General features: G+C 47.3%; 2 protein-coding genes across 3 annotated transcripts in view; one reads left to right on the top strand and one right to left on the bottom strand.

The window, feature by feature from the left end:
• Positions 1-1022: 1022 nt before the first annotated feature.
• On the bottom strand, positions 1023-3474 carry GALR2 (galanin receptor 2). Its single transcript, XM_036088578.2, has 2 exons — positions 3107-3474; positions 1023-1818 (listed from the first exon to the last, which is right to left on the bottom strand). The coding sequence occupies exons 1-2, from the start codon at positions 3472-3474 to the stop codon at positions 1023-1025; spliced, it is 1164 nt and encodes a 387-aa protein (XP_035944471.1).
• A 5526-nt stretch (positions 3475-9000) lies between these two features.
• Positions 9001-27783, top strand: part of SRP68 (signal recognition particle 68) — a 32382-nt gene continuing 13599 nt past the window's right edge. The window contains exons 1-8 of one of the 2 annotated variants that reach the window (XM_036088572.2): positions 9001-9210; positions 10760-10826; positions 12701-12814; positions 14812-15007; positions 17135-17217; positions 17712-17821; positions 18182-18264; positions 20410-20550. In XM_036088572.2, coding sequence (XP_035944465.1) covers positions 9039-9210; positions 10760-10826; positions 12701-12814; positions 14812-15007; positions 17135-17217; positions 17712-17821; positions 18182-18264; positions 20410-20550 — 966 coding nt within the window. In that variant the 5' untranslated portion in view covers positions 9001-9038. The remainder of the gene's footprint in view (positions 9211-10759; positions 10827-12700; positions 12815-14811; positions 15008-17134; positions 17218-17711; positions 17822-18181; positions 18265-20409; positions 20551-27783) is intronic. The other variant, XM_036088573.2, reaches the window with a different exon arrangement.

The following is a 27783-nucleotide window of genomic DNA, read 5'->3' as shown; positions in this document are numbered from 1 at the left end:
CCCATTCAAAGACCGCCAAGCGGACGTCCCCCTCCCGCCCCAACACACACACCTTTCCCCAACTCCATCCTTCCGATCTGGGCAGATGCCATAGGCCTTCCTGTGTTTCTGCAGCAGGTGCTTGCCTGGTTAAGTACTCAAGCCCTTGCCAAAGTGCTCTGCACTCAACATCATGAGATCCGTAAGCCCTTGAGAGTTTTCCTGCATCTCCTCAAACACTGAACTGATTCCATGTAAAAAGCCTTGAAAGGGTCAAGAACTCCAGGAGTTGGGCAAACCCGGGGCAGGGTGGAGGCTAGCTCATGAGCAGAGCTGTAGCATTCCTGCTCCAATACCAGATTCTCAGCCTGCTCCAGCCCAGCGGTGCCTTAGAGCTGCTCCTGGGTGCCCTGGAGGAGGACTGGTGGGGGTGAGGGGCGCCTTTCCTAGCCCAGCAGAAAGGGAGACCTGACCCCAGACAGCTGTAGTGAGGGAAAGAAACCCCAAGGCTGAAAGTGGGTGGGCACGGATTGGTCTGCAGACACTTAGAAGGAGCCCCAGAGAGCTGGGAGCGGGGAGGGACCTGCCACTCATTGGCGGGCGAACGTTACTAGGAACACACATGGTGTCTGCGCCTGGCCATCGACCCACTTATCAAGTGGGCTTAAACGCTCCGCCTGCCTTTGTCGCACGGATAGGTGGCTACTGGTTCGCTGATCTATATATACCCGGTGCCTCTAGATGACCACCTGCACGGAACCTTGGTCGTCCTGCGCTTCCCCATCTCAGGGATTTCCAGGGGAACTTTAACTTGGCTGCCTTCGGTGTGGGCCACCCTCTTGCCCTGTGGATCAGCAAAGCACCTTGCACCCATCCACCCAGAGGCTTCAGCCCACGGAACTTCCTAACCATGAGATATGCCGAGACACAGCGCGTGATTGCGCGTGAAAAGGTTTGGTATTTTATTAACAGATGAAATTCCCTCCCCGATCCCCCGACCTCTGACTCCAATCCTTTAACACCAAAAGCATACTCGCTAAGTGTCAGGTCGCATTAACTGTCGGGATGCCACTGGGAGCATTTTGGTCCCGCCAGGACGGGCCGGGTACCAGGCTCAAGGCCGGGCTGCCGAGTGTCGCCAGCACAGGAGCGGAGGTCCCGGCCGCCTCGCTCACGTGCGTCACGTCGGTGGACTCGCGCTCCAGCACGCTGCTGCCGCGGGTGCCCGGCGCCGAGATGCACACGCGGCCTGAGGCTCTACGTGGGGCGCGGCGTAGCAGACCCGCGCAGATCTTGCGGAAGCCCTTGCGGAAGTGCTTGGAGACCAGCGCGTAGACGATGGGGTTGACACAGGAGTTGGCGTAGGAGACCAGGTGCGAGAGGATGCGCAGCGCGTAGGTGGCGGGCGTGAGCGGGAAGCGGCCGAACCACACGCAGAGGATAAGCGCGTGGTGAGGCATCCAACAGAGGCAGAAGAGCGCAGCCACGATGATGATCATGCGCGTCACCTTGCGCTTGGCGCGCCGGGCGCTGGAGCCGGCGGCCACCGGGTCAACGGTGCGCCAGAGGTAGCGCAGGGTGCGCGCGTAGGTCAGGCCGAGCACCAGCATGGGCAGCAGGTAGCTGAAGACAAAGGTGCAGAGGTCCATGGCGCGGCGACGAGGCGCGCTCCACGCCGGGTGGCACACAGTCAGGTTGGCCAACTGCGACTGGCGGTAGTAACTCAGGTAGGGTCCGGAGAAGAGCAGCGACAGCCCCCAGATGAGCCCGATGGCAGCCAGCGCGTTGCGAGGCGTGCGCAGCTCGCGGGAGTGCAGCGGGTAGCGGATGGCCAGGTACCTGTGGGTCAGGCCAGGAAGGGAGACGGGTGAACGGGTGGCTTCGCGGGGGTAGGGCCAGACCCTTACACCTCGAGCCCCTCACCCTCTCTCGAGGAAGGTCCCTAGCACACGGTGGCACCGCACTCGCCGGGAGCAGCCCAGACATCCTCAGCTGCTTTGAGATGTGGGGCGGGACCGCAGCAGGAAAGGCGCGCGTGCAGGCCACTCATCGGCTCTTCCCGGGACTATGGCCACAGTCACACTCCACCCGGGGAAGGCACCCCAAGGTTGAACCGGCTTTGGGGCTCCGGGAGGCTGTGATTACCCACCAGTGACGGTGCCGGAGAGGTAGGACCCAGGCGCCTTGAGGCCCTAGCAGACAGCCTGGAGACACCGGAAGGTACCGCGAGGGAATTCCTTAGAGAAGCCGACGCTCTATGGGTCTCACCAGCGCTCTCGGAACCGAAACACTCCCGGCTCAGTGGAACTGGGAGGTATATGGGGGAGGTGGCCTCATCTCGCTGCCTGTCCAGGGAAGGTCAGGAGGATGTGGGGGTAGAGGGGGCAGGGGAGATACTGGAGTCGGACCCAGATTTCCTCCCCAGGAATCATCCAGGTGTCCTTCCAAGCTCCAGCGGGGAGGATAGAGGAGACCCTCCGGCGTTCTCCTCTCTCTGGGCCTGGAGGTGGGGGGTGAGGGGCGGGGGTTGGGTCTAGGGACCCTCGGGCGTGTTCGCTTGAACTCTGGCGTGGGCCCTTGCTTAGCACCCAAATTCCGCAGTCCGGACCGGAGTCGACTGCGCCGAGCAAACCGTGGCTTCGAGGCTAGCGAGGTGGAGGCGCCTACGTTTGACGCCAGGAGACAGACCGTTGGCTCCACGCACACGATTACTGGATGGGGAGACTCTGAACAAGTCAGTTCTGAACTCAATCTCATCTGTAAATTGGGCCCAGTATTCCCTCCCGTCCCAGCTTCACAGAAGCACTGAGCTCAAGCGAGAGGAAGCACGCAAAAACGCAGCGGGCTCGGAAACGCCGCGCTTTGTCCGGCGCCGGCGGCGCTGGGGAGCCGAGGTCTGCGGCGTGGAGCCGCGGGGACGCACCTAACGGAGGGACACCGCTCTCCCCTATTCTTACTCCCCCGTCCTTCTCCACTCCAGCTTGCCTTTCACTCTCTCCCGGTCCCTTTGCCTTCTTAGTGTCCTTTTCTACTCTCCGCGCGCCCCTCCTCGAGCCTGGAGTCCCGCTCTCTTCTTCAGCCCCCACCTGGGTGCCTGCCCCCCGGGGCCGCCGGCGCTCTCGCTCACCTGTCCAGGGAGACGGCGGCCAGCGTGAAGCTGCTGGCGTACATGGTGAGGAAGATGAGGAAGTGCACGGCCTTGCAGAGCAGCGAGCCGAACACCCAGCCGTCCAGGGTGTAGATGGTGGCCTGGAAGGGCACGCAGCACACGATGAAACACAGGTCGGCCACGCCCAGGTTGAGGATGAACAGGTTGGTGGTGCTGACCGCCTGGCCGCCGCGCAGCAGCACGGCCAGCACCAGCGCGTTGCCCACGGTGCCCACCAAGAAGATGAGCGCGAACAGCATGGGCACGATAACGGCCTCGGGCTGCCAGCCGTCCCTGCCGCCCGCCTCACTCGCGTCCTCGGCCCCGGGGCCACCCGAGCCATTCATGGCGCCCCCCCGAACCCGAGGCTGCCCGGGCTCCCGCCGCCGTCTGGGTTCTGGCGAGCGCGCAGCCCCCGCGGCTGCAGCCGCTGCAGCGCCCAGCGCGAGTCGCGGGAGCTGCGGGCGGAGCGAGTCTCGCCTGGCTGGGGCGGGAGGTGGGGGTGCGCCGGGGTCAGGGGGAGGAGCGAGCAGCCGGAGGGGTGGGCTGGGCCCCGCGGCAGGCGGCCGCGCTGGGGGCAGGGCTGTGGGGTGGCCCACCCCGGGGACAGGGGCCGCGCCTGGTGCCCGCTCCCCCGCCCGCCGGCGTCGTCGACGCGCTCCAGCAGCCGGAGCTGGTGTGTGCCGCGCGGTGCGGCGAACGCGGGAGTGGTGGAGGGAGCGACCCCTGGGGCCTGAGTGTGCGCCGCCGAGCCCGGAGCGCCCGCCTGGGACCGCGCACACCTCTCCCGCAGCCTGGCCGGCGCGCCGGGCCTCCCGGAGCTGGCTTGGGGGGGCGTCCTCGGAAGATTCCCGGGCGGCCCCTAAGGGGTGGCGGGGAGGTGACAGGGGTGGAGGTGGACGGAGGGGCCGCGGCTTTCCTCAGCTGGCGAGGCGGACGGCACTGCCGCGTGCTGCGGGCCTCTTCTGTGTGCCGGTCGCTGTCCTTGGCGTTGGGCCTCCGTTCCTTCAGTACTGTGGGATCGTAGTACTTTCTGGGGGGGCTCTAGTGAGCATGGAATGAGATGTGTGGCCTGAAGCCAGTTAATTGAATCTCAGTGATTCAGATTCCTGTCTCCTCGCCCTAATACGATATCCAAAAAGGGAAAACATTAAGGAAATAGCAGAGTCCCAGGAGCATTTTCCTGCATGGCCAGGAGAGTGTCTAGGTTGCAATAGAACTTAAATAATTGTTTCTAATTTTGACAAATTAAGCATCAAGCGCCTGTAACTCGGAATCATTGCTGTTTCTTTCTTTCTTTTTTTTTTTTTTTAAAGATTTTATTTATTTATTTGACACAGAGAGACACAGTGAGAGAGGGAACACAAGCAAGGGGGAGTGGGAGAGGGAGAAGCAGGCTTCCCGCGGAGCAGAGAGCCCGATACGGGACTCGATCCCAGGACCCTGGGACCATGACCTGAGCTGAAGGCAGTTGCTTAACAACTGAGCCACCCAGGCGCCCATCATTGCTGTTTCTATAGAATGACCCACATCCCCGCTCCCGGTTCACTGGTTCTGAAAATCACCACCTTCTGCCACTGTAGCTTGATCTCTGCTTCACCTTTCCCTGCCCTGTTCATCGGGTCCCAGTGTGGAACATTCTTTTTCCTCTCCACTCCCCACCCCCCATCCCAGGATTTCAGCCCTAAAGCCCTACTCTTATTCCTTTGGGCAGGGAAACCTTATCCACACCCCTGCCCTACCTGCCTGCCTATTCACCGAATAGAAAGATAACAGCAGTTCATATTTATGAGATGCTTGCCATTCATTTGTTCAGTAAGCATTCATTAAGCACCCACCCCTTTCCAGACATTGTTCTGGGTCCTTAGGATATACCAGTGAGCTCTAGAAAGATCAAGGCTCTCCGTGAACTTCCCTTTAGCAGAGGAGACAGACAATAAACATAACTCAAGTAAGTTATTAACCTATTACAAATTGATAAGTACTTGCAGGAAAAATATATCAGGGTAAGGGAATTGGGAGTACCGTGGTAGTGGTGATGGTGCAATTTATTTTTTTTTTAAGATTTTATTTATTTATTAGAGAGAGAGACAGAGAGAGCACAAGCAGGGGAAGCTGCAGGCAGAGTAGGCAGAGGGAGAAGCAGGCTCCCCGCTGAGCAGGGAGCCTGATGCTGGACTCAATCCCAGGACCCCGGGATCATGACCTGAACCGAAAGCAGACATTTAACCGACTGAGCCACCCAGGCGCCCGTAATGGTGCAATTTAAAATACGGTGGCCAGAGGCACTGGGGTAGCTCAGTCGGTTGAGCATCCGACACTTGATTTCAGCTTAGGCCTTGATATCAGGGTGGTGAGTTCAAACCCACACTGGGCTCCACGCTGGCCATTGAGCCTACTTAAATAAAATAAAATAAAATAAAATAAAATAAAATAAAATAAAATAAAATAAAACAAAATAAAAAAGGGTGGCCAGGCAGATCTCATTAGGAAGGCGATATTTGAACAAAGACTTGAAGGAGATGAGGGACCTAGAGTAGAAGATATCTAGGGGAAGAGCAATCCAGAGAGAGCAGTCAGTGCAAAGATCCCAAAGCAGGAGTGTGCCTGTGTCCCTAAATAAGGAAGCTCCTATGGCTTGAGTTGATGAATAAGGAGATTGGCAGAAGAGGTGACAGGCATGATATGTACAGATTTTTCCATTGCAAGGAATGTGGCTTCTAGTCTGAGTGAAATGAGGAGCCACTGCAGAGTTTTGACTAGGGGACTAACACCATCTGACTTGCTTTCTAAAAAAAAAAAAAAAATCTTTAGTGAAATATAATTCCCATATCATACAATTTACCCAAATGAAAGGGTGCATTTGGTTTTTAATATATTCACAGAGTTATGCAGCCATCACCATAACCAATTTTATTTTATGTTTTAAATATTTTATTTATTCATTTGACACATATATATAGAGAGAGATAGTGAGAGAGCACAAGCAGGGGGAGCTGCAGGCAGAGGGAGAAGCAGGCTCCCTGCTAAGCAGGGAGCCTGATGCAGGACTCGATCCCAGGACCCTGGGATCATGACCTGAGCCGAAGGCAGATGCTAACGACCGAGCACCCCAGGCGCCCCAGTACTTCATTGCTTTTTATGGCCAAATAATATTCCATTTTATGGTTATACCAATTCTGTTTATCCATTCATTTGTTGACGAACATTTGGGAGACTTTTTTTTTTTTAAGATTTTATTTATTTACTTTTTTTTTTTTTTTTTTACAGATTTTATTTGTCAGAGAGCACAAGCAGGGGGAGCATCCGGCAGAGGGAGAAACAGGCTCCCCGCTGAGCAAAGAGCTATTTTACTTTTTTTAGTTATCTCTACACCCAACATGGGGCTTGAACCCACAGCTCCAAGATCAAGAGTCTCACACTCCACTGACTGAGCCAGCCAGGTGCCCCGAGCCTTATTTCAGATTTATTTTTAATTATGGTAAAATACACAAAACATACAATTTACCATCTCGGACATTTTAAAGTCTAGGACCCAGTAATATTAAGTATATGCAAAGGCGCCTGGGGGGCTCAGTCGGTTGAGTGTCCAACTCTTGGTTTTGGCTCAGGTCATGATCTCGGGGTCATGGGACCGAGCCTCCTGTCCGGCTCCGCACTCTGCAGGGAATCTGCTGGAGATCTCTCTCTCCCTCTGCCCTCCCCCTGCTTGCACTCTCTCTCTCTCTCTATAAATAAATAAATAAATAAATAAGTAAATAAATAAATAAAGTATATTCACATTGTTGTTCAACCGATCTCCAGGACTCTTTAATCCTGCAAAATTGAAACTGTGTATCCATTAAACAATAATGAATATTCCCCATTTCTCCTGCCTCCAGCTCCTGGCAACCACCATCGTACTTTCCATAAATCTGACTACAGTCGATCCCTCATACAAATGGAATCATACCATATTAGTCTTTTTGTGACGGGCTTACTTAATGTAGCACAATATTTTCAAGCTTCAGCCATGTTGGAGCTTGTGTCAGAATTTCCTTCCTTTTTAAGGCTTAATATTCGGGGGCGCCTGGGTGGCTCAGTCGGTTAAGCGGCTGCCTTCGGCTCAGGTCGTGATCCCAGGGTCCTGGGATCGAGCCCTGCATCAGGCTCCCTGCTCAGCAGAGTCTGCTTCTCCCTTTCCCTCTGCCTGCCACTCTGCCTACTTGTGCTATCTCCCTGTCAAATAAATAAATTAAAAAAAATCTTTAAGGCTTAATATTATTCCACTGTATGGATATGCCACTTTCTGTTTATCCCTTGAGGGCCACTAGGTTGCTTCTATCTGTTGGTTACTGTGAATAATGCTTCTATGAATGTGAATGTACAAATACCTCTTGGAGACCCTGCTTTCAGTTCTTGTGGATATACACCCAGAAATGGAATTGGCAGATCAAATCATAATTCTTCAATTTTCCAAAGAACAGTCATACTGTTTTTCACAGTGGCTGCGCCATTTTACATTTGCACCAAAAGCACACCAAGGTTCCGATTTCTCCATATCCTCACCAATACATGTTATTATTTTTTTAAACAATAAAATTACTTTCTTTTTTTAATTCTTTTTTTCTATTCTGTTCTTATTCTTTTTCTTCTCCCTCTGCCCCTCCCCCTACTTGTGGGCTCTCTCTCTCTCTCAAATAAATAAAATCTTTAAAAAAAATAGTAACCATCCAAAAAAAAAAAATAGTAACCATCCAAAAATAAATAAAAAATAAATATAGTAGTCATCCTAATGGGTGTGAAAGTTCATTGTGGCTTTGATGTGCATTTCCCTAATGATTAGTGATACTGAGTAGAGACTTTAAATTGCCTCATTTCTTTTTTTTTTTTAAGATTTTATTTATTTGAGAGAGAAAGGGGGCCTGCACAGGCGTGAACACATGAGCGGGGGGGAGGGGCAGAGGGAGAGGGAGAAGCTGACTTCCTGCTGAGTGAGGACTCCATCTCTGACCCTGGCAGATCCCAGGACCCTGAGATCATGACCTGAGCTTAAGGCAGACACTTAACTGACTGAGCCACCAGGTGCCCCTAAATTGCTTCATTTCATCTTCATAAAAACCGTCTTAATTGGTTATCCCCATTTCACAGAGAAGGGAAAAGGTTTAGAGCGAGACTAAGTTCTTCGCCCAACTTCTCCCAACCAGTAAGAGGGGAGCCAGGATTGGAGAAACAGGACTCAGACTCCAGAGCCCACAGTGCCGTATTGCAGAGGAAATATTCAGCCTCCCTCGCCTCAGCACTTCTCCCTCCTGAACTGCTGGACTGCTCGCTCCAAAGTCCAGAGACATACGTCCCCAGCAGTCCCAGAAGTTCCTACACCGGGTCTCAGCTTGCTGACCCCTGACCCCGCCAGCGATTCCTCTGGCCATGGCTTTCTCAGGGTGGGCCCCAGAGGACGGCGCAGAGGCGACTCCCTCACAGGTGGAGTGCTTCATGAGGGTGGCGTGGGTACCGCATCTCCCGAGTATCCAGGGAGGTAGACACCCCGAAACCCAAAGTCCTTAGCCAACCACCCCCGCCCTCTGTGCTTGGGACGTGAGCCGGATCCCCCGTGCAAGGATGCAGGAGGTGGGGGGGGGGGCCATCTCCGAGTCCTCCGCCCTCGGTGGACCAGAGGAGGGCTTGCCCCGGAAAGATCTCACTAGCTCCGGTCTCCCCGCGTGAACAAGCCCTCAGCCCCGCCCGCCCCGACTCAGGAACCCGAGCCCACGCGCAGGCGCGCTCCAACAAGTGGCTCCCGCTGGCTGGCCGGGCCGTCGGCCCTGGAGTCCGCCACTATCCCGTCAGGCCGTCGGGGCAGGCCTCGCTCTCTTCCGCCTCCGTCGTCCCGCCTCCTCTATCCCGTCTGGCTCTGCGGCGCTGGGGCAAGATGGCTGCTGAGAAACAGGTTCCCGGTGGCGGCGGCGGCGGCGGCAGCGGAGGCGGCAGTGGCGGTAGCGGTGGTGGACGCGGCGGCGGGGGAGAGGAAAATAAGGAAAACGAACGGCCTTCAGCTGGATCGAAGGCAAACAAAGAATTCGGGGATAGCCTGAGTTTGGAGAGTATCCTAGAGTAATCAGGCCTAACTCGCAATGACTACGTGTCGATATGCAGGGCCGGGGGCGGGAGAGGCGGCGAGTCCCGGCAGGTCCCGGGCAGGAGAGGCCGAGGGTTGCAGTTTCTCTCGCCCTTACTTTCTGGCACTCAGAGTTACAGGGTCTGTTTTTCGACCGGTCTTTTATGGCTTCTCATTCGCTTTCCAGGCTGGGGAACGTTCTTTTCTTTCAAGCGGCCCCGGGATGTTGGGCAGATTCCTGCAGTTCCTCGCAGCTGCCCGTTTGGAGGGCTGGTGACGGGGATGACACTGTGGCCACCCCAGTGAGCTGGGCTGTCTTAGCATCTTGAGTCACTGCACTGAAGAGAGGAAACTGCAGTATTGACGTTTTAGCTTAATACTTTTGTCTGACAGCTGTTGGAGAACGGATAGTAAAAATTACAGTTTGACGCTTTGGCAGTGGAGGCAAAGATTGATTGCTCTGAGGAAGAGCTTGTTGCCCATTTTGAATATAAACGTAGCTTAACATCACTTGTATTGCTTTCTTAATAGCCCTGTAGGCATTTTATCTTGTTGAGAGTCTCGTTTAGTTGATCCGGTGGAATGGATCTGTAGTTTTCATCAGAGTGTATCACCGCTGAGTGCCTGAGACACTAGTTTGTGGCTTTTTGAAATGAATAACAAACGGAGAAGATGTAGGTGAATTTCTGAAATAACATATTTAGCTTGACATCTTAATGTCGTTTTCAGAGGATTATAGTTTCACTTTTGAACTGGTGATCTAGTTCTAAATGGATATTAGAATGCCTTGATTCTTTACAAACCTTACAGCTTCTTATTCCTTTTAGTTGTTGAAATGGTGCTTTTAGTGTTCGATATCTTAACGTAAGTCTGTAGAGGAGCATTGAGGAAACTTTAAAAGAGAACTAAAATTGTAGATAAAGGTCACAGGGCTTCCTAAAGTTTGGTACAAAATCTTAAAATATTTTATGATTCTTAATACGGAGAGTTTGGTCAGAGCTTTTTCTTTAAAAGAAGAACTAATATTTTTATGCAAGCTGTGGCCTAGTTTCGTTGGCATGTGCTAACCATAGGCTCATGCAGCACCACAGCTGTTAAGGAAAATTAGATTTGGCAGATGTAGGAAGTTACGCAAATAGAGGAGTAGTACACGTCATTTATAACCTGAATCTGCTTGAATGAGTAAAATCCTGGGTCCAGGTGTAAATCAGTGAGAACCATCCCAGTTATAATCAGTAGTTAGAATCCAGCAACTTTATTTAAGCTGTTAGATTTCAGTAATCCTCAACGGCTAATACCCTCCTTTTCTAGTTTGAAAGTAACAGTTCAGGCGATCAGTTTTTCTGCTTGCTTTGCCCTGTCCTATGACAAGATAGCTATTGAAAATGATTACGAGAGATTTCAGTAATTAGTGTACTAAGCATTTCAGAAATGTGTAACATGCTGTGGTTTGATACAAATATAGACTAATGGGAATATGTTTTGATTTATTTGGATTCTTACCATTGTAAGCTTTTCCTTAATCTTGGCTCTAGTTCTTCAGATTATTAAGGAATCCCAGCAGCAGCATGGTTTACGGCATGGAGATTTTCAGAGGTATAGGTTAGTATCATGTGTAAGATATATGGAAATTATTGTGGAATTTTCAAACTTGGTTTGCTTTTGTTAATATCCTACTTATTTTGCTGTGTCAGAAAGTATACTTAGAAAGTCTGAACTTATATTGAGTCCTCAAAATGTACTTTTCAAACTTAAAATTTCACAATGAATAAAAGGAGCCAACGTTTTTATCCATTTTGCCTCACAATATTGCAGATACATTGGAGGTTTCTGTTGAAAATAGCAAGCAGTTACGTTAATAATTTTTTAAAAAACTTAACCGTATTGTCAGAGACTTGGTTAAATGCGAAGTTTTCCAGTTATTTATTTATTTATTTAAAGTAAGCTGTGTGTCCATTGTGGGACTTGAACTCGCAACCCCAAGATCAAAAGCCGCATGCTCCACTGACTGAGCTAACCAGGCACCCCATATAAGGGGAGTTTCTATGATATCATTATAATTTATTGGTAAACTTTGTAACAGCTTTCAAGTTGGAAAACAAATTTAATATGACTCTTAAAAATAGAATAGATGCCTAATGTATAATATAGTTCAGTACTTTGGAGGCAGAAATATCCAGACTTTTAAAAAATTTTTTAAAGTATTTTATTTATTTGATACAGCGAGAGAAGAGACAGAGCAAGCACAAGCAGGGGGAACAGCAGGCAGGGGAGAAGCAGGCTCCCCGCTGAGCAAGGATCCTGATGTGGGACTCGATCCCAGGACCCTGGGATCATGACCTCAGCCGAAGGCAGCTGCTTAACCGACTGAGCCACCCAGGCGCCCCCCAACCATTTTATATTGAAGATACAGGCTTTGGGGGGGAGGGGCAGAGGGAGAGGGAGAAGCAGATTCCCAGCTGAGCATGGAGCCCAGTGTGGGGCTGGATCCCAGGAGCCCGGGATCATGACCTGAGCTGAAGGCAGAAGCTCAACTGACTGAGCCACCCGGGTGCCCCTGGCTACGGACTTTTAAAAGTGCTACTGAACAAAACACTCTACAGATTCTAAAGGAGTGAGCCATGTCATAAATGGTCCACAACACTGGGTGACGTGAGCAAGGTGGGGAGTGGTAGAAGATAAAGTGGGAGAAATAAGCGGGGCCAGAATGGGTAGGGTCCTATAAGCCAGGGTGACTCGTTCAGGTTAATGTAGGCACGATGAAACAATGAAAAAGTTTTAATTGGAGACTTCTAATTGTAGGGTTTTTTTTTAATTATTAAGGAAATTTTCAAAAACATGTAGAGATACTGCAGTGAATCCATCACTCAGTTATTACAGAGATCAGCTTTCTGCCCTTTTATCTGTTCCCTCTCTTTTTTTTTTAAGTTAGGCTCCATGCGGAGCGTAGAGCCCAGTGTGGGGCTCGAACTCACAAGACCTGAGCCGAGATCAGGAGTTGGAGAGTTAACTGCCTGAGCCACCGAGGTGCCCCTGTTCCCTCTCCTTTTTCAAAAAATGCTTTTTTATTGAAGGATTTTTTTTTTTTTACCATTCTATTGCCGTATAATTTATATACAGAAAAGTATACAGAAAGAGATGAATTTTTCACAATCTGTCACCAGCAGACATTATCAGACGACATTACCAGCATCCCAGAAGTCTCCCTTTTGCTCCTTCTAATCACAAACCCTTCCTCCCAAAAGGTCACCACAGTCATGACGTCTGACACCTTAGATTAGGTTTGAAATATGTTTCCAGTGACACCAGTCGTACCGCCCTGCAGGTTTTAGTTAACTAAATGTTTGCAAGATGATGTGTGGTGTCTGTGGTAACCATAAGTAGAACATCTCAAACCTTTGACCTTACTTTATTGTAGAATGTGCTATTGAAAGTACTATTGGGTTGCCTGAATTATTGTTGTTTTTTTATTTCAGGGGCTACTGTTCCCGTAGACAAAGACGTCTTCGGAAAACACTCAACTTCAAGATGGGGAACAGACACAAATTTACAGGGAAAAAAATAACTGAAGAACTTCTGACTGATAACAGGTATTGACTGCTCTGTGCTAGTTGTTAAATACTTCTCGCTAATGCGTTTATTGAACAATTGTGTGTTAGACCCTGTGCCAAAACCCTTTAATTCCCTCAGGTGATTCTTCTAGGAGCTCTCTGGAATAGACATGTTTACTATTCTTAAGTCATAGGATGAGGAGACTGAGGCTCAGAGAGGTTTGGTAACATTTTCAGGAGGTGTGGCGGAGTGCTAAACGCTAAAGTCCGTGATTAGAACCTGATGGGGTATTGGGTAAGGTTCTGGAATGCAAGTTTCAGTGTATAAGTGCTTACTTAAATCCATATATCTTAAATGAAATCTGCTGTGTGTGAATTTTCCAGAAGAGTTTTATGTTTCGGTGCTGAATGCAGCCATTCTTAAATTTGCAGAAGGATCACTCTGTCAAGCAGCATGTATTAAAGGTCTCTAGGCCAGTTCCTCAAATTTCAGCCCGTGGGCCAAATTGGTCCTTTTGCCACCTGTTTTTGTAAAGTGTTTTGTTTGTTTTGTCTTTTTTTTTGAGAGAGAGAGAGCGCGGCGCTTGAGCAGGGGCACAAGCACGCACAAGAGGGGGGAGGGACAGAGGGAGAGGGAGAAGCAGACTCCCCACTGAGCACGAAGCCTGATGGACGCCAGGTTCAAACCCAGGACCCTGGGATCATGACCTGAGCTGAAGGCAGATGCTTAACTGACTGAGCCACCCAGGTGCCCTTTGTTTTTTGTTTTTTTTTTTTTTAGGTAATCTCTACACCCAACATGGGGCATGAACTCACAACCCAGAGATCAAGAGTTGCATGCTCTAGTGACTGAGCCAGCCAGGCGCCCCTGGGGGATTTTGATAGGGAAACCGGGAAGCCTGCATTGAGGAGGCTGGACCTTGAGGGGTTTCTGAGAGGAAAGAACATTCTGTGTGAGGGGAAACAGCTTGCCTTGGTGTCTGAATGTACTTTAGGAATTACAGTGCTCTGGACAGTTAGCTGCTGCTTAGGCAGCAGAGAGGCTGGGAGCTTGGTGTATGGAGACACAGAGAACTAGAGCATGGAGCCCATGATGGGCTTCAGCAGGAGGTATTGGTTAAATCTGATGAGAACAGGTTAGGAAGGGTCTCTGTGATAATGAGATCCTTTATTTTGAAGAGATAAGATTAAGCTCACGTTTAAGGAAGATTAATCAAGGCAGTAGCTTAAAAGATTTTCCAGTATCATAATAAAGTGGCTAATTTATTCAGTCTTTATTAGTAAGTGCCAGACTCCGGTGTAAGTGTGTTACATGTATTACTACACGGGAGACTGAGGCACAGAAAGATTAGTACTTTGTCCAGTGTCACATAGTTAGTGACAGATGGTCCTGAGATTCCAACCCTGACTCTAGAGCCTTTTTCTTAACCACTTCAATATGGTGCCTCTTAAGGACTTGGTTTTCAGCTGGGTTGGGATGGAGGGGGTGTTGATTCAAAGATGAGGCCAGATTGTGTGCCTGGGCTCCCTCTTTGCTAAAATTGGGGAGGAGTAAGTCTGCGTTTGCCCAGTTTGAGGTGGTGGCAGGTGTTTTTAGTGAGCTGTGTCTGGTGGGTGGTTAGAAATTTGAGGTGGAGCCTGATCGGAGATGCTGGTTGGGCGCCATGATTGATACTGGGAGAAGAGTAGTGCTTTTTCTTCTTTTTCTTTTTTTTAATATTTTTTTAAGTTTTAGAGCTTGAGTGAGAGGGGCAGTGACAGAGGGAGAAAGAATCTCAGGTAGACTCCACGCTGAACGCAGAGCCCGATGTGTGTGGGGCTCGATCTCACAAGTCTGAGATCAAGACCTGAGCCAAAACCAAGAGTCAGACACTTAACCAATTGCGCCCCCCAGGCCCCGAGAAGGGTAGTTCTGAGGAGGAAAGCCAGGGAGGGTGTCGGGAGAAGTTGAGAGGCTGAAGATCGTGCCTTGGGGAATATCAAAGTCTGATGCTCTTGGCGTTCATTGTTCAGGTTGCCCGTTTTCTCTTGCTTAGGTATTTGCTTCTGGTTCTGATGGATGCTGAACGAGCCTGGAGCTATGCCATGCAGCTGAAACAGGAAGCCAACACTGAACCCCGAAAACGTTTCCACTTGTTGTCTCGCCTGCGCAAAGCCGTGAAGCACGCAGAGGAATTGGAACGCTTGTGTGAGAGCAATCGCGTGGATGCCAAGACCAAGTTAGAGGCTCAGGTTAGTGTCTTTTTTTTTTAAAGATTTTATTTATTTGACAGAGAGAGACACAGCGAGACAGGGAACACAAGCAGGGGGAGGGGGAGAGGGAGAAGCAGGCTTCCTGCCGAGCAGGGAGCCCGATGCGGGGCTCAATCCCAGGACCCTGGGATCATGACCTGAGCCGAACGCAGATGGTTAACGACTGAGCCACCCAAGTGCCCCTCAGGTTAGTGTCTTAACGTCAGCTTTGCTTTATTGTGATAAGAGACGTGATTTTATAGTTAAATGGAACAGTTTCTTAATGTTACAAATTGACAGAAGAGGAAATAACATGGTCTTTTTCTTTTTAAAGATTTTATTTATTTATTTGACAGAGTGAGAGACAGCGAGAGAGGGAACACAAGCAGGGGGAGTGGGAGAGGGAGAAGCAGGCTTCCCGCCGAGCAGGGAGCCCGATGCGGGGCTCGATCCCAGGACCCTGGGATCATGACCTGAGCCGAAGGCAGACACTTAACGACTGAGCCACCCAGGCGCCCCTGGTCTTGCTTTTTCAAGGCGAAGTTGGCATCTCTTATTTTTGTTTTTGAGTTCTTGGCTTGTTTTTGTTTTCTTCCCCCCTTACTTTATGTATGTATGTAATCTCTGCACCCAGTGTGGGCCTTGAACTCATGACCCCAAGATCAAGAGTCATATGCTCCACCAACTGAGCCTGCCCTTGAAATGGAGATAGAAAGCTTGACTCTTAGATCTGGGAAGTTCACAAAATAATTTTTTTTTCAGGGCTCTCTGCATTTTTAAATTTTATTTAAGTTCAGAAAAAAAAAATTCAGCTACCATATAGTGTATTAGTTTCAGAGAAATGAGATTTTTTTTTTTTTTTTTAAAGATTTTATTTATTTGACAGAGAGAGACACAGTGAGAGGGAACACAAGCAGGGGGAGTGGGAGAGGGAGAAGCAGGCCTCCCACGGAGCAGGGAGCCTGACATGGGGCTCGATCCCAGGACCCTGAGAGCATGACCTGAGCCGAACGCAGATGCTTAATGACTGAGCCACCCAGGCACCTCTGAAATGAATTTTTAAAAAGAGATAGATACTGCAAATTTACGTTCAGTTTCTGATACTGAATGTTATATCCTGGAAGCTAATTGTTAAGTCACGTGAAGAAAACAGACTTTTTTTTTTTTTTAATTCTAGTCAGTGAATGAATCATGGTGAATTATCTGTGTATCACATTTTATTTTATTTTTTTTAAGATTTTTATTTATTTATTTGACAGAGACACAGCAAGAGGGAACACAAGCAGGGGGAGTGGGAGAGGGAGAAGCAGGCTTCCCGCCGAGCAGGGAGCCTGATGTGGGGCTCGATCCCAGGACCCTGAGATCATGACCTGAGCTGAAGGCAGACGCTTAACAACTGAGCCACCCAGGCGCCCCTGTGTATCACATTTTATTAAATGAAGTTTTCTCTCTCTTTTTTTTTAAAGATTTTATTTATTTGACAGAGACAGCGAGAGAGGGAACACAAGCAGGGGGAGTGGGAGAGGGAGAAGCAGGCTTCCCGCTGAGCAAGGAGCCTGATGCGGGGCTCAATCCCAGGACCCCGAGATCATGACCTGAGCCGAAGGCAGACTCTTAACGACTGAGCCACCCAGGCACCCTTTCTCTCTCTTTTTTAAAAAAAGATTTATTTATTTAAAGAGAGAGCAAGTGTGCCGCGGGAAGGGGCAGAGAAAGTCTTCAGCAGACTCTGCTCTCTGAGCGCGGAGCCCGATGTGGGGCTTGATCCCATGACCCTGAGATCATGACCTGAGCTGAAACCAAGAGCTGGTCGCTCAGCTGACTACACCACCCAGGCGCCCCAATAAATTTTCTCTGTTAAAATCACCCTGAATAGGGGTGCCTGGGTGGCGCAGTTGGTTGAGTGACTTTTGATCTCAGTTCGGGTCTTGATCTTAGTGTTGAGTTCAAGCCCCATGTTAGGCTCCAGGCTTGAAGCCTTCTTAAAAATAAATAAATAAAATAAAATAAAATCACCCTGATGAATATCTCTGTATTCCTGATGTCAAAGCTGAAAGCAGGTGGAGGAGATTGAGCGGTGGCCTTGGCTCTTGGGTGTTGAAGCAGCTCCCTTCTTCCCCTTTCCAGGCTTACACGGCTTACCTCTCAGGAATGCTGCGTTTTGAACATCAAGAATGGAAAGCTGCGATTGAGGCTTTTAATAAATGCAAGTAAGTCCTCTGGTTCAAAAGCCATGGCCAATTTCGATTGTACATAGTCCCTTTCAAGCTGCAGATCACCTAATGATTGTTTCTACAGAAGTACAGTTATTCATTTATTTAGTTAAGATTTATTTATTTTAGAGTGTGCATGTGGGAGAGAGCACTCAGTGGGGAGGGGCAGAGGGAGACGGAGAATCTCGAGCAGACTCCCTGCTGAGTGCGGAGCCTGACATGGGGCTCAATCTCATGACCCCAAGATCATGACCTGAGCCGAAATCAAGAGTTGGACACCCAGTCGACTGAGCAAGCCCCAGTTACTTATTTTGTTTTCCTTCCCTTCCCTTTTAGGAATATTGATTATTCTCATTCATCCTTAGAACCGTGCCAGTTCTCATAGTTGGTAGAAGGGTCTCAAAGTGCCGTGTTTTGTTTTTAGCCATCGTGTTCTTTTTTATTTTCTTGAAGTAAGGCTGCTGTGAAAGCTGGTGTTTCTTTCCTCGCAGAACTATCTACGAGAAACTGGCCAGTGCTTTCACAGAAGAGCAGGCCGTGCTGTACAACCAGCGTGTGGAAGAGATCTCACCCAACATCCGCTACTGTGCATATAACATTGGTGAGCAGGGGCTGAGTGCAGCACAGACGGGTGGGCTGGTGGTGGTTCATCCCGGAGAGCCTAGAGGATTTGTTTAACTTTCGTGCTTTCCTTGTCCCTGCATCCGTCCTCGGCACGGGTTTTGGCTGATGAGAAAAGTAGAGCTGTCGACATCAGCCCAGCTTAAAGTCACAGAAGGCAGTTCCTGTGCTTTGTTTCCATCCCGCCAACTTCTGTACTCCTCAAGAGCTTTGTGAAAGGACTTGAGGTTCACTGAACTGTGCCTGTGCAAGAGGAAGAGCTTGGAGTTGAATCTAGTGGTTCTTGAGAGATCAGACCAGACCCTTGAGGATTGCTGCTCAACAGCTCTCTCTTTCTCAGGGGACCAGTCCGCTATCAATGAACTCATGCAGATGAGATTGAGGTCTGGGGGCACTGAGGGTCTTCTGGCTGAAAAATTGGAGGTAATCTAGTCTGTACGTTTTTGTGAAGTCTTTGGTTGGAAAAAGTCTAGAAAAAGAAGTAATTCATCATCTCAGTACTCATTGTAATTGCTATTAATATATGCATATTTATATTCATGTATTTTTAACAAACTTTTTTCATTTAATATTTTAAAGTATTCGTTTTTTTATTTCATTTATTTTCTAGGCAAGTAATGTAGGAAAATAGAGAAAGTAGGAAATACAAAAGATGGGGGAAAACTAAAATCACATGGTAAAATCAGAGGTAACCACTACTACTAAGGTGATGAATAGCTTACAGATTTTTGTATACGTAGGAAAGAAAGGTATATGTACATATATTTTTTAAGATTTTATTTAGAGCGAGAAAGAGCACAGGCTGGGGGAGAGGGAGAGAGAGAGAGAATCCCAAGCAGACTCCCTGCTGAGTGCAGAGCCCAACACAGGGCTCAATCCCATGACCCTGAGACCACAACCCAAGCTGAAACCAAGAGTTGGACGCCCAACTGACTGAGCCACCCAGCTGCCCCAAAAAGGCGCATGCGCTTATATATGTATATGTTTGTTTTTAAAGACTTTATTTATTTGTCAGAGAGAGAGAGGGAGGGCACAAGCAGGGGGAGTGGCAGCAGAGGGAGAAACAGGTTCCCTGCTGAGCAAGGAGCCTGATGTGGGACTCAATCCCAGGACCCTGGGATCATGACCTGAGCCGAAGGCAGATGCTTCACCAACTGAGCCACCCAGGGGTCCCAAGGCATATATTTTTTAAATGGGATCTCAGGGGGCGCCTGGGTGGCTCAGTTCTTAAGCGTCTGCCTTCGGCTCCGGTCATGATCCCAGGGTCCTGGGATCGAGCCCTGCATCCGGCTCCCTGCTCCGCGGGAAGCCTGCTTCTCCCTCTCCCACTCCCCCTGCTTGTGTTCCCTCTCTTGCTGTGTCTCTCTCTGTCGAATAAATAAATAAAAATCTTAAAAAAAAAAAAAGGGATCTCAGTATACACTGTTCAGTAACGTGCTTTTTATTTTTTTAATTTTTAAAGATTTTATTTATTTTGAGAGAGAGAGAGAGCGCATGAACGGGGGGGGGGAGGGGCGGACGGAGAGGGAGAAGCAGAGTCCCTGCTGAGCAGGGAGCCCAATGTGGGGCTCGATCCTAGGACCCCAGGATCATGACCTGAGCCAAAGGCACATGCTTAACCAACTGAGCCACCCAGGCGCCCCAGTAACGTGGTTTTTAAATATAACATCTCGAGTGGTTTTTTTTTCCACTTCAGTAAATATTCCTACATTGTCATGTTTTGATAGCCACGTAGTACTCTATTGTACTGAAGTCTGCTTCATTTGAGCACTTCACTATTGTTGATTAAGTGATAAATAGTATTACCATGAATATCAGTGTTTTTGTACACATTCTTAGTTATTTCCTTAAGATACATTCCTAAGTATGGGGTTGAATATTTTGGAAGCTTTTGATTCATATTGACAAATATCTTTAAGGAATTTTCTACTAAATTACATTTCTGTTTATAGAATATACAGATAGTTTCTCTCCTATACTCTTACTGAAACTTAGTGTTGCTCTTTTTAATTTTTTTAAGTTTTCAAAAATTTTTTGTCATTATTATTCTTTTAAGTAGGCTCCACATCCAGCATGGGGCTTGAACTCATTACCTCCAGGCCAAGAGTCACATGATCTACTGACTGAGCCAGCCAGGCGCCCCAGTGTTGCTCTTTTTTAACTTTCTGTTATGTCCTTTTAATGTTTGAGTTTCTATAAGCTAAGAGATGATACCAAGGGGCGCCTGGGTGGCTCAGTCGTTAAGCGTCTGCCTTCGGCTCAGGTCATGATCCCAGGGACCTGGGATCGAGCCCCACATCGGGCTCCCTGCTCGGCAGGAAGCCTGCTTCTCGCTCTCCCACTCCCCCTGCTTGTGTTCCCTCTCTCGCTGTCTCTCTCTCTCTGTCAAATAAATAAATAAAATCTTTAAAAAAAAAAAAAAAAAAGATGATACCATGGAGGAATTTAAATACAATTTGTATACTACTTTGTAAGGCCTAATATGTTAGTTATAGAAAGAGACAACTAACAGTTCTTTCTACCTTTCACCACCAGCAATTAAAGCTTTGACTTTTGAAAACTTTCCAGGCATTGATCACTCAGACTCGGGCCAAACAGGCAGCCACCATGAGCGAAGTGGAATGGAGAGGGAGAACGGTTCCAGTGAAGATCGACAAAGTGAGGATCTTTTTATTGGGATTGGCTGATAACGAAGCAGCCATTGCCCAGGTGAGGGGCAGCTGCCCGTTCCCTCTTCCGTGTGTGTCTGAAGTTGTCCTTGTGTGTTTACGATGTAGATGGGTGTTCATTTCTCACAAAGCAAAAATTTGTCTTAATGCTATTTGAGATTTGGTCACCAAATTATTGTAAAAGTTGAGCTCATAGGAGAGTTCTTGCATTGAGAGGGCAAAGATAATTGGCAGCGGCAGTCCTCGACGTGGACGTGGAAATGAGAGCGGTGAGAGGCTGGCTTAATGCGAGGGGTCCCGTCCGGCCCAGCAGGTGGTGCAGCGGCCTACTGTTGTGTCTCTCTGACCTCTTGTGCTAGCCTTCTGTCCCTGAAGGGGCCCCTGTCATTCCTGAGCCTCTCCAGGAGAGTCTGGCTAAGCCAGAATATCTTGTTCTACATGTCGCGTTTACGCCATGTTCATGCAAAGTGGTACTGCTCGATGTTGCTTATGGACATAATTGTTACCTGTTCGTGGGTATGAACAACTGAATAAGTTCCAAAAGATGAGAGATCCTGGTGATCTTGCTTTGTACAAAGTAGACAGTGATGAAGACACTTTCTGGATCTCTTCCTCCATGGGGTAAAGAGCATCTTAAAAAAACACCCAGCTGCTGAGCAGGTCTGCAGCTTGCCCCAGGGGCGTTTCCTGCCCCTTCACAGTAAGCCATTGCACCCTGAATAATCTGTACGTGGGAGTGCTTTGTTGGTTGTGCTCATCAGTTGTTTTAAGCGTCCAAACTTTTCAGTGACTTCTTCCGAAGTAGCTACTCTGGGTTGAGGACAGCTTTCAACAGTGGGAGAACTTCTTTGTGCCTCTGTCTAGGTTGTGTGTTGCTTCTCTCGTTTCTCTTCGATTTGCATAAAGGGCAGAAGACGAGAGCAATACTAGTAAGTTGATTTGTCCTTTAAAAGACTGAGAAGCTTTTCTGGAGAGCATTTCATTGGCACTGTTGTATGGTAGTGTCTCTTCTGGACTTCGATTCTCATAGCAGCTCTTGAGCTTATGTGGTTGGGTTAGTTCTTTTGTTCACTGTGGTATGTTCTGGAAGAGAAGAGCTGCCGTCAGTGACAATGGGGCAGGAGTTCTGGCTGCGGTCAGGGTTGGGGGGTGGCCATGCGGCAGATTAAATGGGGGGTCTCTTCAGGAACGGGCCACACGTATATTAAAGGACAAGGAAAGCTAACATTTACTAATTTTAAAAAGTTATTTAGCTTAAAGTTTAGAAAAGGTAAATGTTTTAAAGTCCCATTTCCCATATACCTTCATTGATGTTGCATTTGCTCATAAAAAGGACAACGCTGGATTTCCTTTTAGCCTTTTTCATGTTCACAAGTGATGTTACGCATTTTTTTACTTGTAGAAATCATACTGCAATCTGATTTTGAATCCTGTTTTTCTTAGCATGTTATAACGATTTTCCATGGTCTTATTGTATCAGTTCACAAAATTTAAAAATACATGGTGGTCACTTGGACAGAGACACCTCAGAGATGAGCAAAGGAGGGTAATAGTCTTCCTTAATGTCCCAGATACACTGTTTAAAGCTTTCAAGTTTTTACTTTTTTAATCTTATGGGGTGGGTGATATTCTCATTGTACAGATGGGAAAACAGGTCTGAGAGAGACCATATAACTTGAGCCATACTCGTCTGATAGAAGGGAGTGCTTGCCTATAAACCATGCCCATTTGACTCCAAAGCTCGTGTTCCTTGAACTTTTCCATGTATCAGGAAGGCTAGTAACAGGATCATTTTACTTCGCTTTGGTGAATAGCTAATGTAATCTTAATATGGTACATGGTACAAAAGCAGAGTCCTGGGCCCCTGGATTAGATGGAATGAGCAGAACGTTAATTGAAGCAAATAGTCCTCTCCAGTTTAGTAGATTAGTTGGGGCAGGGGAGTTTCCCATGTGGAAAGAGAAGGGATAGTGGGGTTTTATCTGAATTTATCTTTCTCCTGCTTTGTATGCATAATTAAAAAATAAAAACCCACACGGTGGAGATCTTTTGCCTTATTCATAAAATCAGCTTGAGCTATATTAGATGAAGTAAAAGCATTTTACAATTGCACTTGAAGCCATTGCTTTTAAAATTGAAGATCATTTCAATCGTGATGACTAGTTGAGCTTTGTGTACATTTTTAAAAGGATTACTCTCAGATTTGAGTGTTAGCATATTTGAAGGGTTCACTTCTGGGTCTTCAGGTCACTGTTGCTCCTTTTTTTTTTTTTTTTTTTTTTTTAAGATTCATTTATTAGAGTGTGCTCTCCGGGGGGAGGGGCGGGAGGAGAAGGAGAGAGACTCTCAAGCAGACTCCCCACTGAGTGAGGAGCTCGACAATGGGGCTCAGTCTTATGACCCTGGACCCTGAGATCACGACCTGAGCTGAAACCAGGAGTTGGACGCCCAGCCGAGCCACCCAGGTGCCCTGTAGCTGTTCCTTCTAAAGCAGTTCAAGAGTGACCAAAATTTTGGTAGTAATGGCAAGAAAAAAAGAGCAATGTTGGGGTACCTGGCTGTCTCAGTCGGTGGTGCGTGCAGCTCTTGATCTTAGGGTCGTAAATTCAAGCCCCATGTTAGAGCCTACTTGACAAAACAGCAGTGTTACTCCAACATTGAATAGATTTAAAAAAAAAATAACAGTTGATTCTTGAACAACATAGGTTTGAACTGTGTAGGTCCACTTACAGGTGGACTTTCTTTTGATAAATATAATACAATGCTGTGAATGTATTTTCCATATGACTTGCTAAATGTTTTCTCTCCCCTAGCATATTTTATTAAAAGAATATAGTATATAACATAGATTATAATGTATAGAATCTAGGATATACCAGAGAGGAGGTGGTTGGGCGGGATGGGGAAAGGGTACACTGATGAAAAAAGTTATAAAATCATTAAAAAAAAAATACTCAAGGCCCCACCCACCAGAGATTTTGATTTAGTAAGTCTGCATTGGGGCCCAAGAATTTGCTTCTCTTATAAGTTCCCAAACGATGCTAATTCTGCTGGTCCCAGGACCATGCTTTGACTAGCTCTATGTATTTTAATTATTTATTAGATATTTGTGAAGAGATGAAAAAAAATTAAAAGGCTTTGGCAAGGGGCGCCTGGATGGCTCAGTCTTTGAGTGTCTGCCTTCGGCTCAGGTCATGATCCCAGGGTCCTTGGGGCTCCTTGCTCCGTGGGAAGCCTGCTTCTCCCTCTCCCACTCCCCCTGCTTGTGTTCCTGCTCTCACTATCTCTCTCTCTGTAAAATGATTAGATAAAATCTTCAAAAAAAAAAAAAGGCTTTGGCAAGCAGGAATGGCATACGGGTGTTTAATTGCTGTTCCATGGGCTACGGTGGAGTGTGTGAAGGCTGTAAGAAAGCAGAGGCTTAGAGGGAGCCGTACTGAGGACAGTTTCACATCTTTCAATTTGAGAGTAAAGGCTGAAGAGGGAGGAATATTTGAAGGCTATTAACGTAATTTTCAGTGTTAAATCAATCTTGTATATCTGAGGTAACCCCACTTGGTTATGGTATATTATTGTACTTTTTATACATTGCTGGATTTCATTTGCTACTATTTAAGAATTTTGCATCTATTTACATGAGGAAGTGGCTTATAATTTTCTTAGAATGTCTTTTTTCAGGGTTTGGTATCAGGGTTGTACACACCTCATAAAACAAGTTTGGGGGCGCCTGGGTGGCTCAGTCGTTAAGCATCTTCCTTCAGCTCAGGTCATGATCCCAGGGTTCTGGGATCGAGCCCCGCATCAGGCTCTCTGCTCGGCCGGGAGCCTGCTTCTCCCTCTCCCACTCCCCCTGCTTGTGTTCCCTCTCTAGCTGTCTCTCTCTCTCTCTGTCAAATAAATAAAATAAAATCTTTAAAAAAAAAAACAAGTTTGAAGATTTTCCTTCCTTATTTCTGAAAGAATTTATGTAATACCAGTATTTTTCTTTTTCAAATGTTTGTTGTAATTCACCAGTGAAACTATTGGGCTTAGAGTTTTCTTTGTAGGAAGGGTTTGTTTTTCCTTTTTTGGGATGGGATATAATTGACATAAAACATTAGTTTCAGGTGTACAGCATAATGATTTGATATTTACGGGAAGGTTTTTTTTTTTTTTTTTTTTTTTTTAAAGATTTTATTTATTTATTTGACAGAGAGAGACACAGCGAGAGAAGGAACACAAGCAGGGGGAGTGGGAGAGGGAGAAGCAGGCTTCCCGCGGAGCAGGGAGCCCGATGCGGGGTTCGATCCCAGGACGCTGGGATCATGACCTGAGCCGAAGGCAGACGCTTAACGACTGAGCCACCCAGGCGCCCCTACGGGAAGGTTTTTAAATTTTGTTGCTTGTTTTAAATTTAATTCCTTTATGAGATAAAGAGCTACTCCGATTTTCTGTTTCATCTTATGTCCTTTGCATGAGTCTTATTTTTAAAAGGCATTTATTAATTTCGTGTACATTGTTGAATTTATTGACATAAAATTTATAATATTTCCTTATCATTTCAGTGTTTGTTGGATGTGTAGTGTTAGCCCCTATTAAGTGCCTGGTTAATTTGCTGATTGCAGTGAATACAGTTCTCTGGTTGTTAAAGATCTTACAGTGCATTAGGGTCCCTTCTAAGTATCAGAGGTCTTTAAATAATGTGGCAGATGTGAAAGATGTAGATCAGACAAAATGTGTGTCAGTCCCAGGGAATCCCGGTAAGGTTTTAACATTAAAACAGTTCAGTGCCTACTGTCCTATACACACATATGTATCAAATCTAGCCGTTAAGTAAAATAATTCAAGTACAGTATGAAATAAAGTTCAGTTAAATCCTTAGATGTCGGGTCTAGCACTGTAGCTGATTAAATATCTATTGAATTGAATCAACCATGGGTTATTAACTAGGGAAAATGCCCTTTGGCCATTTGAGGTTAATCCCAGGAAGAACCACGTGCCCCTTGGTGCCACTACCAGATTATTTGGCTGGATGTCACACAGGTCTTCTCCACCTTCCCTGTTCTCATTGTGTGGGTTGTTCCCTGCCCTGGGGACCAAGAGCTGTGCCTTGGAGATGCAGGGCTCTTGGTTTCAATGTTCTTTTTTTTTTCTTCGTAAAGATTTACTTTTCAGTAATCTCCACACCCAGCATGGGGTTTGAACCCACAACCGAGAGATCAAGAGTCGCACGTTCCACCGACTGAGCCGGCCAGGCGCCTCTTCATGTTTCTTCGCCTGGCTAGTGTTGGTATTGGCCCCGTAGGGACTGGAATGCAAGCATTTGGTAGGCCGTTTATGCTTGCTTGTAGAGGTTTTGTGACATTTAAATACTAGACTAACAACAGTTTACTGAAAAGCATAGAAGGAAGAAATAATTCAGGGAGATAAAGTGTTAGACTGAAAAGACAAGAGCAGGGAATTAATCCGCTGCCAAAATCCAGTTGCAAAATTCTTGGTCTCCTGAGCCAGGCTTTATGTCTTCTTGGGCTGAATAATTGTGTTACTTTATAATTTGTTTCTGTTTTGTTTCATTAATCCTTGATTCTGCCTGACTTGTCACTGGTGGTTGCATTGTGAGGATGTTGTCAGCTCTTTTGGAGAGATGGCCGGTTTGATGAGTTTTATCCTTGGGTTATGGTTAATAATTTAATGTGTGGGCGAAAGGGAGACCATTTGTCCTTCTCTTTAAAAAAAAAAAAAAAAAAAAAGCTGTTCCTAAGTGAGGTTTGTATTCTCCTTTACCAGATTTCCATGTGTTGTTTCCTGGACCTTAGTGGCCTGGGGAAGGCTTGGTTCCCATTCCCTTGGTTCTCCTGCGGGTGTGGTGGAGAATGTGGTCATACTCGCCTTGTCTGTCTCTTAGTCACACCGCCACCTTCCAGCAGTCTTTGTAGACAAGTGAAAACAATCTGGAAACTCTCTTGAATAGCAGGGGGTCTCTACCTCAGGACACACAGCAGCTGCATTCCCTCTTCAGGTCCTTGAGACACGTCTTGAGGCTGTCAGCACATCTTGGGGTGTTCCAAGTTTTATAAAAATTGATCTAGAATTTGTTTTTATTTATTAGGTCCAAGTAACACATTACTTCTGGGTTGAAGATTTCTCTGTCTCAGAGGCACGCCTGGAAAAAGGTGCAGGCAGACCATAAAGTCTTATGCAGGGAGTTTGCCGCTTGGGTTTAGGAGCCCATTCCTGTTGGTTCCATGACTGACTTGGGTCTGCATGTAGATGCTGAGGAATCCTGCCTCTGCGTGTAGAGAGGTGTTTCTTGTTCGTTGTCTTTTCAGGATGATTTTAGCCTCCAAGATAGGTATGTAAATATGAGTGAAGTAGCAAAGTACGTTTCAGGCTTCCTACTTGGAGACATTTTGTTCAGCCCGGGGAGAACCCTGAGAACCTCTGCTGCAGAGATTAGTGATCTCTGAGTCACCGTGCAGTGTGGGTGGCAGAAAACCCACGTGACTGAAGCTCTCCCCTTCCGATGGGCTTTTTCCTGCAGTGTGGTTTCAGTCTTCGGTAAAGTTCCCAGTGGAACTTAGACTTCTGTGGAAGCAGTGGAAGGTTTGCTTACGTTCAGCACCTTGATGTAGAGGTGTCCTTATTCCGAGGGAACAAGAGTAATACATGGCAGTAAAGAGGTTTATATTTTGCATCATTTTAGTTTTATTTGAGCTGCACTCTCTCTACAGTAAAGCAGACAAATCCTGTGTAGCTGGTGAAATGAAGTTTACTCTTCTCTTTATATACCCATTGCCCCAAATGTCGAACTTCTTAAAATGGTGTTGGTGGCATATCTGCCAGATTGTAAGACATCAGAACTGATGCATGAGCTCATCCTGCCTGCTAACAGTGTGGCTCCGGGGTGTGTGTGTGTGTGTGTGTGTACATGTCCACAGTGTGTATATGTGTACAGTGTGCATGTGTGCAGTGTGTGTGTGTGTGCGCAGTGTGTGTGTGTGTACAGTGTGTGTGTGTGTGTACATGTACACAGTGTGTGTGTACACTGTGCGTGTGTGCAGTGTGTGTGTGTGTACTGTGTGTGTACGTACACAGTGTGTGTGTGTGTACACTGTGTGTGTGTACAGTGTGTGTGTGCGCACAGTGTGGCTCCGGGGTGTGTGTGTGTGTGTGTGTGTACATGTCCACAGTGTGTATATGTGTACAGTGTGCATGTGTGCAGTGTGTGTGTGTGCGCAGTGTGTGTGTGTGTACGTACACAGTGTGTGTGTACAGTGTGTGTGTGCGCACAGTG

This window comes from Halichoerus grypus, chromosome 2 (assembly GCF_964656455.1).
Source record: "Halichoerus grypus chromosome 2, mHalGry1.hap1.1, whole genome shotgun sequence".
Classification (NCBI taxonomy): Eukaryota; Metazoa; Chordata; class Mammalia; order Carnivora; family Phocidae; genus Halichoerus; species Halichoerus grypus.
Note: the sequence above shows the minus strand (reverse complement) of the source record. Positions and strands in the feature narration are given on the sequence as shown.

Excerpts from the sequence above, each read along its gene's own strand:
- GALR2 (XM_036088578.2), bottom strand. The coding sequence starts at position 3,474 with ATGAATGGCTCGGGTGGCCCCGGGGCCGAGGACGCGAGTGAGGCGGGC. Across the intron at positions 1,819-3,106 it reads GCCGCCGTCTCCCTGGACAG|GTACCTGGCCATCCGCTACC; the intron begins GTGAGCGAGAGC and ends CCTGACCCACAG.